This window comes from Urtica dioica, chromosome 3, assembly GCF_054948205.1.
Source record: "Urtica dioica subsp. dioica isolate 48M chromosome 3, U.dioica_male_clone48M_v1_H2, whole genome shotgun sequence".
NCBI lineage: Eukaryota > Viridiplantae > Streptophyta > Magnoliopsida > Rosales > Urticaceae > Urtica > Urtica dioica.
In genome coordinates, this window is record NC_142758.1 from 42,049,880 (window position 1) to 42,063,483 (window position 13,604).

Here is a 13,604-nt window from a genome sequence, read left to right on the forward strand (position 1 = left end):
ATGAAACATAACATCCGACATCTTTCCATACTACTTGCACTAAAAAATAGAGCCAACAAAACAACGTAACAACAATGGTATCAGAGCCGTATCCTTAAGTGACCTTGATTTTGGTTGCGCTAGGATTAGGAATTACGGTGGTCGAGCTAAATTTTGGGGGTTTTTCGAATCTGTTTGATTTTCGTACTTGGAGTGTTGCTTTCGATTTTGGGGGTTTTTTCGTTTCTGTTTGGGTTTCGTTTTTTTTTTTGGGCTGTTTGGATATTCGGGGGGTTTGGGTCTGTTTTTGTTTTTCGAGATGACAGGTCGTAGAGATGATTCCCCCCAGTCGATCGGTGTTCAATTGGATGGTACGAAGTATTCGTATTGGAGCTACGTCATGAGGCAATTTTTGCGTGGGAAATCTATGTGGGGCTACGTTATAGGTGTACGAGTCAAGCCTACCAATGAGAAGGCGACGGACTATGCGAATCTGGTTGATGTTTGGGAGACCGAGAACATGAAGATAATAACCTGGATCAACAATTCGGTTACCCACTCTATCGGCGCTCTGTTGGCTAAGTATGAGACTGCGAAAGAGGTCTGGGATCATCTGGAGAGAATATATACCCAGTCCGATTTTGCGAAGCAATTCAGTTGGAGAGTGATATCCGGGCGCTGCGACAGAATCAGATGACCGTACGGGAGTTCTATTCTGCCATGTCCTCGTTGTGGGATCGGTTGGAACTGACTGAGTCATCTGCTTTGCCGGCGTTCGCACCTTACATCGCCAGGCGAGAGGAGCAATGATTGGTTCAGTTTCTGATTGCCCTCCGTGATGACTTTGAGGGATTGCGTGGGGCGATTCTTCATCGCAGTCCCCTTCCATCTGTTGACTTTGTGGTGAATGAGTTGCTGGCCGAAGAGATTCGACTCAAGTCTAAGATCGATAAGGAGCCTCTGTCACCCACTCCGCCTTCTGTGTTTGCTGTCCCGCAAAGATCATCTAGTGGCCACATGAGCAAGTCGGGTGTGTAGGTATCCTAAGATGAGTGTCCCTTTTGTAAGAAGAAGGGTCATGGGAAGGCTCAATGTCCATTATTGTTGAGCAGAGGAAAACCGCAGCAGCAGCCGCAACAAAAATGACCACCACAGCAGCAGGAACAACGACCACCACAACACCACCATCGTCCTCACGCTCCATGGACACCACGCCCTCCTCAGTTCACTAGTGCGGTTGCTGCCCCACCCTTGGACCAGTCTATGATGGAGTAGTTTCAGCAGTTCCTTGCCTCGCAGCCTCATGCCATGTCTGCCTTCTCTTCTAATGGTTTGTTACCATCGTTTGCCTCAGGTATTACACCCTCCCGATGGATTCTAGATTCGGGTGTCTCACACCATATGTCTCCCCATTTGTCGTCTTTTGTTTCATTGTCTCCACATTCGAGTTTGTCTATCATGACCGCCGATAGTACTCATATGCCATTGGAAGGTGTTGGTTGTCACGTCTATTGTCTCTCTTCCTGATGTCTACTATATTACTAATCTTGCAATAAATCTTGTATATGTTAGTCAATTGTGTGAATCTGGCTTCTTCGTCTCTTTTTCTTCTTCCTCTTGTTTTTTTTTTCAGGATCCGCGTTCTCAAAAGGTGATTGGGACAGACTGTAGGCAGAGGAGACTCTATGTCTTGGACGAACTCAAAGTATCAGATGTTGCTGCCTCTACCGTGGATTTATCTTCTTTTCGTTTGAGTCATTCTTCTTCTGATTTTTATTTATGGCATTCTTGTTTGGGTCATGTTTCCGCGTCTCGCTTAAAGTTTTTAGTCTCTACTGGAGTTTTGGGTAATTTGAACTCTCATGATCTTTCTGATTGTAGTGGTTGTAAACTTGTAAAATTTTCTGCTTTTCCTTTTCAAAACAGTATTTCATCATCTCTTGCTCCATTTGCTCTTGTGCAATCTAATGTATGGGGACCCTCTCATGTGTCCACAAAAGGGGGTTCCAGATATTATGTCTCATTTATTGATGATTTCACTCGTTACACTTGGATTTATCTTATGAAGCGTAGATCTGATTTTTTGGGAATTTATTGTGACTTTAGAGCTCTTGTTAAAACACAACATTCTGCTATCAATAGGTGTTTTCGTTGTGATTTGGGGGGGGGGGGGGGGGGGGATACACTTCTAACGATTTTTCTCAATTACTTGCTTCTAATGGGACCATACGTCAAACCTCATGCACCGACACCCCTCACCAAAATGGTGTTGCCGAAAGAAAACACCGTCACTTTGTTGAAATAGCTCACTCATTCTTGTTGTCAGCCGAGGTTCCTAGTATTTTCTGGGGGAAAGCCATTCATACAGCCGCTCATGTCATTAATAGAGAATTCCAACCTCTCACAACTCAGGTTTGTCTCCTTTTGAAAAACTGTTCGGAACCACACCTGATTATTCCTCCGTGCATGTCTTTGGTTCCACTTGCTTTGTACTTCGACCTCACGTCGAGCGTACTAAATTGTCTCCTAAGTCTGCCTTGTGTGTTTTTTTGGGTTATGGTATGGGTCAAAAGGGATATCGTTGTTTTGATCCGGTTAGTCAAAAATTGTATGTATCCCGTCATGTCATCTTTTTGGAGCACATTCCCTTCTTCTCAGTTCCCGCTAGTTCACATCACATGACTCAGTCAGATCTCATTCACATTGACTCTTTTGATGCCACCACGAACGAGGTTACACCCACAACTCCTGATACTTTGGTTCACGAGACACCTCCGACGCCATCTCATACGACTGCTCAATCACCTCATGGGATCGTGGATCATCTTCTTTTGCCGTCTGGGAAGGGTACCATTGGTTCTCTATGGGTCTATAAGATTAAAACAAAATCTGATGGATCTGTGGAACGGTACAAGGCTCGTCTTGTTGCACAAGGTTTTTCACAGAAGTATGGGATGGATTACGAGGAGACTTTTGCACCTATTGCAAAAATGACGACCATTCGCACTCTGATTGTAGTAGCTTCAGTTTATCGGTGGAAAATTTTGCAGATGGATGTCAAGAATGCTTTCTTATATGGTGATCTTCATGAAGAAGTCTATATGACACATCCTCCGGGTATCGCGCATCAACCCGAGCATGTCTGCAAGCTTCGCAAAGCTCTTTATGGTCTCAAGCAAGCCCCCAGAGCATGGTTTGAGAAGTTCTCCATCGTGATCATCTCTCTTGGTTTTATACCTAGTCACCACGATTCAGCCTTGTTCGTCAAGCGCACGCCTACAGGTCGTATTCTCTTCTCCTTGTATGTTGATGATATGATTATTATTGGTGATGATTATGATGGAATTGAATTGTTGAAGTCTGACTTGGCTCGTTGCTTTGCTATGAAAGACTTGGGTTCGCTACGTTACTTCCTGGGTATAGAGGTTGCCTCTTCCCCAAAAGGCTACCTTCTATCCCAGTCAAAGTATATAGCGGATCTCTTTGACCGTGCACGTCTTACTGACAACAAGACGGCTGACACTCCTCTTGAGAGCAATGCTCGCTACTCTCCTTCAGATGGGTCTCCTATACCTGATCCTAGCCTATATCGTACTGTGGTAGGCAGCTTGGTCTATCTCACGGTTACTCGTCCAGATATTGTGCACGCCGTCCATGTGGTTAGTCAGTTCGTCACCGCTTCTACTATAGTTCATTAGGCTGCTGTTCTTCGTATCCTCAGGTACCTTCGAGGCACTCAGTTTCAGAGCCTATTGTTTCCTTCTTCATCATCGTTAGAGTTGCGCGCTTACTCGGATGCTGATTGGGCTGGTGATCCTACGGATCGAAAGTCCACCACTGGGTTCTGCATTTTGCTTGGTGATTCACTCATTTCTTGGAAGAGTAAGAAGTAAGATGTTATTTCTCGCTCTTCTACAGAAGCTGAGTATCGTGCCATGGCCTCGACTACTTGTGAGATTGTTTGGTTGCGGTGGTTGCTTGTTGATTTGGGAATTACTCTTCGCCATCCTACGTCATTGTATTGTGATAATCAGAGTGCTATCCAGATTGCCCGCAATTCTGTATTTCATGAGCGCACCAAGGACATTGAGATTGATTGTCATGTCACACGCCTTACGTTCCCTCATCTCTTCAGATTGTCGACCTGTTCACGAAGGCTCACTCCATTTCGCGTTTTCGCTTCTTATCTGACAAACTCTCGATGCTTATTGCTGTAGCATAGTGAGTTTGCGGGGGGATATTAGCGTATTATTATTATTATTATTATTATTATTATTATTATTATTATTATTATTATTATTATTATTATTATCATCATCATCATCGTATAAGGGTATTTTAGTCATCATTGTATTTAGGGTTTTTGGTTGTATGGCTATATAAGCCTTACCAGACTATTGTATTATTATTCACTTGTTTATATGCAACACTCCACCATCTCTAAATTATCAAAGATGACGTAGTATTCCTGGTTCGTCCTTTCATTGAAATAAAATTGTGAGGTATTTACGTAAATTTACATGTGTAAATGAAAGGACGTGACTATTTACCTAAAATTTATGAAACGTTGGTTATATAGGAATGTAAAATTGTATATATGGTTATACACCTAATGGACAAAAAAAGGAGATACGTTGGGATTTACGAGCTATTGAAGACTGAACAAATATTTTATTTTATTTTATTTTTATAGATTATTATCAACGATAATTTCCTTGTACAACAGCAACAACATGACATTAGAGGGTCAACTCTCAGTCATCACGCGATCCATTGTGATCGGGAAGGTGAGTCAGATCATTGTTCATATAGACTACTTTGCCGGTGGTCAAATTATAAACGATGAGAAAATATTTGATCGATGGTTTTGATCAACTCAAAATCTTGAATTACTGAATCGGTGAAGGATAATGGACAATACTCCAAGCAACGTTAAGATGGTGCTGTTGACAACAGTTGTTTACACATGTTGTTGATCAATACATCTAAATTAGAGAATCGACGACTATTGAAATTTTGAAGGGATTTATAAGACTATTTTGGCAATCATAATTGTATTCACTTTTGAGGTGGAAGAATCGTGTGACGATATGGGATGGACGATATGCTAGGCAAAGTGGGTTACAGACAGGGACGAAGCCAAAAGATTTGTTGACCGAGGGCTAATTATTTCAAAAAAAAAAAAAAAAAAAAAAAAAACCTATCAAAGAAAACAACAGTACTAAAATTAGCCTCAACAATATTCCTCCCTGTATGCACCTAGATTCGTGCTTGATCATCGCTTACACTTCTTCAAGTCGTGATTATGATTTGCGGATATGGCATGTTAACTTTAGTATGTCATGATGTGATGGGGTCAAAAAATCAATTTTCTTAAAATTAAACCATTCAAGTTGGGTTTTAATTCGACTAAAGTCCAACGGTAGACCATATCTAAAAGAAATTTATAAAAAACTAAGCCTATTTAAACGTGGAAATTTCATAGTGGCCTACGTTACAATATATATATATATATATATATATATATATATATATATATATATATATATATATATATATATCACTACAACAAATACGACATTTAACGACGATTTATTTCGTCGCTAAAAACCCCGAAATCGTCGCTAAATCTCTTTAGCGACGATAATAATCGTCGCTAAATATGCGTGCCTAAATCTATTTAGCGACGATTTTTTCGTCGCTAAATATTTACCGACGATATTAGCGACGATAATGTCGTCCCTAAATGTCGTGACGAGAAGTTTTTTTCCATTTTGAAACAGGAAATTAGCGACGACTTTCCCGCGTGAATTAGCGACGACAAAGTCGTCGCTAATTACTTCTGTGTAATAATATTTAGCGACGAAAGTCGTCGCTAATTATTATTATTATTATTATTTTTTATTTTTTTCGTCGTTAATTATTTATTTTTTTATGGTTTTTTGTTTATGAAATTCTAAAATGAAAAATCAAATAAAAACTAAATTATATTATCCAAATTAAGAAATATATAAAATCCGATTACGTGCGTTTTCGATTATCGAAAAATATGTAAATAATAATCTACTATACACAAAATTTCTAATAAAACACTACTCGCGACGTTTGCTTTGTCGTCCCGCTGCTCGTTTTCCTCCTCCTCGACGTGAAACGCTCTTTTGCTGGCGCTGAAGTTCTGCAGGCTGCGGCGTCGGAGTAGACTGACTTGGTCCGCCGGGCGTCGTCTGCTGGCTGGCGTCGGGAGTCCTCTGCTGGCCGCCCGTCAGAGTGTGGACGTCGGGCGTCGGAGTGTGGACGCCAGCCGTCGGAGTCTGCTGGCTGTGGGATGACGGAGCCTGCTGTGAACTCTGCGGAAATTGGGACATGAACGAGCTAAGGTTGAGGCCGGGCACCTGACTCTGTATTGTCTCGGCGAACGCGGCGAGGGTCGATGTCAACACCTCCTGCGAGACATATCCTGGTTGCGACGTCCCAGCCTCCGAACCGTAGACTTCGGCGACTTCAGCCGCCATCCGTGCTCCCTGTGGCACCAAACGTCCGACGCCGGTCAAGTGATCAGTCCGCGAACCCATAATATCGCGGATCGCCTGCTGCTCTAGAACGGAAATATCAACATCCGCTCCTTGGTGCTCAGCCTCCGCTCGCAACGTGTTGAACCTAGCGACCAGTCGATCCTGATATAATTAACTAGTTAGTATATATTAATCGAAAAATAAGAAAAATAAATGTAAACTTACATAACGTGCGGAGGCTTCAGGACTCAGCCATTCGGACTTGTCGGACTGATGTTGGCGCTTGTAGTTCGCAAACAAGCTCTCGAAAGCGCCTGTCTCGACGCTCTTCTGCATGTAAACAAAACTTCAAGTGTTAGATAATTTTAACGATTTGATGTATCATATAAACATAAAACTTACGTTCTTCATGCGGTGGGTCGAGAACCCAATCGTCCCCTGTCGAGTCTTCGTCTTCTTCTTCGCGCGATTCGCCTTGTTCTTCGCTTGAATGGCCTGTAATATAAGTAACCGTGCATGTAAAGAACAAATCGTTTAATAAAAGGGTAAACACATATTTAACGTAAATGATTTGATTACCTTAAATTCATCGCTCGTATATCGTTGTATCAGCGTCTCCCATTCAGTGTCGAGCTTAACGGTCCTCGGTTTCAGGGACCGCGCCACCTGTACGCTGCTCTTGCAGTAGATGTCGAACCATGACCGCAAGGTATGCCTCCAATCGCGAAGACGAGTCTTCGCGTCTCGAATGATTGCCGCATCGACAATCACCTTCTTCTTCCCGGTTGCATCACCATCGACTCGAATGTCGTACTTGTCTCGAATCGCTGCTCGGATCTCGGCCTCCTTCGCCGGCCCCACGTTCGCATTCGTCCACCTTGGGACCGTAGGCGAGATCTTGTCTCGGACGACCAACTCGAGCGTGTTTGCGAACGTCGCGAGATCCGGATCCATCTCGCGCTCTGGCCGTGCACGCTCAGATCGAATCCCGACCGTCGGCCCACGCACGGCCGGTTCGATATGCTCGTCTTCTTCTTCGACGCCATCACGTACGGGCGCCGACTGGCAATAATTCGGGAGACGGACTAAGAAGTCATCCCCGCCTCCGCTGCCTCCAGCTCCTGTAGCCGCAGCCATCTGAAATTCAAAACAAAATACGATCCTACCGAAATTTCGGCAGAACCTCCCCTATAAACTTAACAACCCGGCATCAGCCTTTAACTTTAAAACCTGCATAGAAACATCCTAAAACTAACAATAAATCCAACCTCAGTGGTTCGATCATTTTTAAATCTATAAACAACTAATTAATTTCACATTTTTAGTCATTTCTAACAAAAATTAAATCCAATTTCAATTTCAATCCATAACCAATTAATTAATTTCACATAAACTACCTAATTTTCGTTAAACTAATTCATTAATTTAAGTTTGTTACCTTTAGAGAATCGGTTAGTAATTACCTTTAAACTAATTCGTTAAACTACCTTTAATTCATTAATTCATACATAAACTACACAAACTTAAACAATTTTAAATTTTCTAATCGTAATTAACAAAATTACATTTCCTAATTTATTAATCTCTAATCTACTATACTTATATACATAATTAATCTCTAATCCTAATTTACAATTTTAAATTATCAAACATCCTAAATTATATCGTAATTAAATCCTAAATACTAAATTATATACTAAATTATATCCTAAATACTTATATCCTAAATAATTGTATATATAATTATAACTAATTATATATATAACTAATTATGTAAATACTTATATCCTATATAATTATAACTAATTATATAAATACTTATATCTATATACTAAATTATGTAATTATATAAAATATAACTTATATATATATAAATATTTATAACACCAAAATAAGCATAATATCACAATTTTTATAACTAATTCATACAATTCCATTTATTTATAACTAATTTAAATAATTTAAATTACCTAATATAAATAACTATATACTAATTAATACAATTCCATTTATTTATATAAAGTTATATATATATAAATAACTAATATATATAACTAATATATTAATTATATAAATAACTAATATATATATATATATATATATATATATAAAGTTATAAAAAAAAAAAACTTACCGGGGAGTAGAGGACGGTGGACGAGGACGAGGAAGAGCAGCGCAAGCTGCCGGACCGGGGCGGACGAGGACGAGGACGGCGTCGGTGGTGGAGCGGCGACGGCGTCGGCGGCGGAGCGGCGGCGGAGCTGCAGACAAGAGAGAGAGATGTGAGGAGAGAGAGAGATGTGAGGAGAGAGAGAGAAGTGAGGAGAGAGAGACTTACCGGGGAGGTAGAGATCGGCGTCGACGGCGTCGGCGACACACGGCGGAGGAGGCACACGGCGGAGGAGGAGAAAACAGAGAGAAAAAATTCGATTTTAGGGTTTGGGAGCGAATGAGGGAACTGATACGCGACCTGGTATTTAAAGACATTTACCGACGATTAACTCGTCGCTAAATGTTTAAAATTCGTAGCTAAATGAACTTAAATTTTCAGTTCATAAACCAGGCATTTAGCGACGATTTACTCATCGCTAATAGATTTTTTACACATTTAGCGACGATAAAATCGTCGCTAAATCATTTCATTTAAATTATTTTGGGGGGATTTTTCCCTCTTTGAATTTCGTTAAATTTCGAAATTAATTCCACACTATTAGCGACGATTTAATCGTCGCTAATTGTTTCCCCGCGAACTTAGCGACGAATTTACACATTTAGCGACGATAAATTCGTCGCTAATTATCTTTGCCGCCAAACTTTAGAAGTTTTGGCACCAAATAATTAGCGACGGAATTATCGTCGCTAAAAGGTTGATTATCGACGAAAAATTAGTGACGATTTAGTCGTCGCTAATACTTCCGTCGCTAAATATCATATTTCTAGTAGTGAGCCATTGCGTTTATGTGGCTATTGCATCAAAATTTTATGTACCCATATTAACGTTATTAATTGTTTATCGGATTTTGAATTGATTTTTTTTATTAAAGAAAAATCTTAATTGAAATACATTCGCGCTGATTGAGAGATTTGATTTTTTTAGGAAACAATTATTTGACTTTACTCTCTCTCTCTCTCTCTCTCTCTCTCTCAACCACGTTCTCTCATATACAAAGCCATAAATTACGCCGTCATCTTTTCCTCACGCCGTAAGATTCCACATCGACGACAGCAGACTCACTGCCTTCAATCTCAGCAACTCTGCCGTCACAAACAACTTCAACTACAACCTCGCACGCAACATCTTTTTCCAAAACCATAACCACAAGATCCACGCATGTCTACTACGACAAAGTCGAGGCTTGATCCTTCTTCGGCGGTAAGCATTTCAGCAACGAAGACCTCATGAACTTCTACCAAGGCCACGTGAACAAGAGCTTCATCGCCGCGGAGTTTAAAGGGTCTCGACCATTGATTGGATTTGGCACCGAGGGACGGTTGGATTTTACCGAGCATAAAAATGGGCACCCATCATCGCCACCATGTTCAGCGACGCGCCCCTTCAGAGATCACTTGACGGAGCTGGAATTCTAGAGCGGACGCTGATAATACTAACAAGTATTGACTAATATTATTATGTATTAACTATTACTAACAAGTATTAACTAATGTTTAACAACTATTTACTAATATTAACTATTAACTATTATTAACCTTCAATTTTGAATGCTGATCTACAATTAAAATTTCGGAAAAACAATGATGATTTATCATTTTACTACGATTTTCTATATTCTTAAGTCAAAATAATAGCTTATTTTGAGCATTTGGTTATTCAATAGTCAGCAATAAATTATAGTTATTTAAAAAAAATTATGTATGTTTAGTTAAGATTAGTCAAAGGGTATTTTTGTCCATTTTGATTAGTTAATAATTTTAGTGGCTAATTTCCAAATATTAACGAAAAACGTTGGCTAAAATGAAATTCAGCGTTTCTAAATGGCCTACTAAACTACAGTGTCTTATCTAAAAATGTTTTTTTTCCCATTAAGGTAAATTTTTCTAATTTATCATTTCATATTTGAAACATTTTGAAAGTATCTTCTACGAGTTTTTAATCCTAAAAACACGGATAGATTTAATATTGTAGTTTTTTGTTTTGTGATAAATATTAATAAATTAATCCTAAACAAATCATGATATTGCCTGATGAAAACGTATTTTTTTTATAGAAGAATAATGTGGGGTCAAAAAATCAATTTTCTAAAAATAAAACCATTCAAGTTGGGCTTTAGTTCGACCAAAGCCCAACAGCAGACCCAGTCCGACTCTCAATGACTTATCTAGGCCCAGCTCGACTCCTGAAGGTCAGCCCAAGCCCTTTCGGAAGCCCAGTTCGCCAAAGGAAGGATGAGTCGGTAGTGTTGACCCAGTCGAAGGAACTAGTCTTGATCAGATAGAAGACCTCGCCGCGAGTACAGGATCTGAGATAACTTCGACCAGCGACGTGGCAGAACCGAACTGATCAACACGTGTCCTCTTCGACGAATTCTTTCCTACTATAAATAGAAGCCGATATGCTGATTTTCGCATACACAAGCTTACACAATTATTCTTGTTATTTCTCTACTATTTTCTCACTACTGGGTTCGCCTGCTAAAGTTCGTCACCTCGTCCATTTGTGATTCATTCGCTCATTAATAAAGATATTGTTATTCTTTTATTCGTTCTTATTCGTTTCTCCGAGTTAAAATATTTGTTTCTTATACGAAGTCTTCTGGAACCCATATTTAAATAAATCAAATATATATCATATTATAATTTGTGATTGTTGAAATCGACATCAACAATTTGGCGCCGTCTGTAGGAAATCTTAGAAAGACCAACCTCGAAAGAAGCTAGTTCATCAGAGAAAAAACACCATGTCTTCCACCTCGACTCATTATGAATCAGGAGAGGAAATCCCACCGAGGATCAGGGCAATCCTAGATTGCTGAACAAAAAAATAGAAAGTCAAGAAGAAACCAACCGGATTCTTAATGCTCGGTTGGATTCCCTCTCGACCCCTCAAAATACTCCGGATCCCCAGTGGGATCCGACGAAATGACCGCTTAAGAATATGCTCGTAACGCGGCGCCAGCCGCGCAGACGAGCCAAGTTCTTCCTCCTGGTGTCCGCCTGGACTTCACCAGGATCCAGGTCTCCCAATGGATAGATCGGTCCCCGGGTCCGAGCTCACAACTCGGGGGGACTGCAGAAGAGGCCGCCACTGAAGCTACGATCAATCCAACCGGACTGCCCCCGCCCCCGCAGGCGGGAGCACCCCCGGGATCCTTCCCAACAAGTTTCGGACCTGGCCCTTTGACGACCTCTCGAATGTTCACCCCCCAATATTTTGGTGGGAAGAACCAGACGTAGTACAATTAGACCAAAGTCACTACAGTCACCCCAGTGCGCACGGGACTTCGCCCTTCTCAAGAGGGCAAACCCAGCATGACTGAGTTCGAAAGATTCAAGGAATCAGTGACGGCCGAACTGAAAACAGTCCACTCAAAATTTCAAAGTGCGATAAGCTCAGCTCCTGAAATAGAACGACTCGTTGCAGAAACGGGAATGACTCATTTCGCTAAAAACATCACCGACATGTTCATTGGAGATGCCGGAAAAGTTCGTCTTCCTAGGTACAATGGGACCTCAAACCCGAAAGCTTACATCATGTCCTTCAGAATTGCAATAGGACAGGCTATGCTAACAGAGAGAGAACAAGAGACATAGTACTTTCAACTATTCGCTGAAAGCTTGTTTGGAGCTGCTTTAGAGTGGTTCTCCATACTCTAGCCTAACTCTATCGATAGTTTTGCCAAACTATCGGCATCATTCCTGAAACATTATTCGATGTTCGTAGAGGACGAACTCATGATAGAAGATCTGTTGGGGGGGGGGGGGGGGGGGGGGTCCAGCAGAAGGAGAACGAGTCCTTGAAGGACTACATGGTTCGTTACAAGGACGTTCTCTGAAAAATCTATGATGTTGATCTCAAATCTATCATAACCTTTCTAAGGAACAGTCTGTGGCATGAGTCGACATTCAAACTAGAGATGACTGTAAACCGCCCCCTTACATTGGAAGATGCAATCCATAAGGCCGCAAATTACGCTAAGGCGGAGGAGGAATTCGCCTCCTTAGAAAAACAGCGTACGACCGAAAAGAAGCCACGTGGAAACACGTGGGTGTGGCCCGTAAGTGCTGGGGGCGACCCCTGAAGGCCCAACCCCCAGGAGGCCGGGCGACAGGTCAGAAAGCAGCACGCCGCTCCGGGGTTAGCTTTCTACATAGGAGAAGAAAGGAAGGAGGGAGGTCCCCAAGCAAAAAAAATAGACCAGGGACCCAAACGCATTCTGCGATTTCCATCAGACCAACGACCACGCTATGATAAATTGTGAAACTATACGCAAAGTTTTGGCTGAAAAATATGTGAAGGGGGAGCTGAGGAATATCAATTTGGGTCCCCCGCCAAAAAAGAAGGTTTTTAACAACAACCGAGGGAGAGGCAACCCCTCACCTAAAAGGACTAGGCCCACTGAAGAAGGGGAACCAGAATCCCTTCCGACCACGGCGAAACATCGAGTCGACTTCATAATGGGCGGTTCAAAATTTTGCAACAGCTCAGTTAACTTAATTAAAGCTCATCAGTGTCAGCTGATGAATAATACCACCAAGATCGGGGTAGAACAGGATGTTCAAATCTCGTTCTCCGAAAAAGAAGCCTAAGGGGCAACATACCCGCATGACAACGCGCTTGTGATAACGATCGACGTGTCCAATTGCGAGGTCGCTCGAGTCCTAATCGATGGAGGAAGCTCCGTAGATCTCATTTTTAAAGAGACCCTCAAGAGAATGGGAATTGAGGAATCTGAGATCGAAAGGGAACATACCCAATTAACAGGCTTCAACGGGTCGATTACTCCATCGCTAGGAACCATTAAGTTGCCTGTAAAGACAAATGGGATAAATAAGATAGTCGAATTCCAGGTTCTGGAATGTCTCCCCCCTATAACATCATCCTAGGACGACCATAGATACATAGGATGAGGGCCGTTGCCTCAATTTTTCATAAGT

General features: G+C 41.3%; 1 protein-coding gene across 1 annotated transcript; it reads right to left on the reverse strand.

The window, feature by feature from the left end:
- Positions 1 to 4,868: 4,868 nt before the first annotated feature.
- Positions 4,869 to 9,805, reverse strand: LOC149402875 (uncharacterized). The gene is made up of 6 exons (XM_089608549.1): positions 9,692 to 9,805; positions 7,071 to 7,169; positions 6,894 to 6,986; positions 6,717 to 6,821; positions 6,276 to 6,653; positions 4,869 to 4,922 (listed from the first exon to the last, which is right to left on the reverse strand). Exons 1-6 carry the CDS (start codon positions 9,803 to 9,805, stop codon positions 4,869 to 4,871), a joined length of 843 nt encoding a protein of 280 aa, XP_089464675.1.
- Positions 9,806 to 13,604: the final 3,799 nt, after the last annotated feature.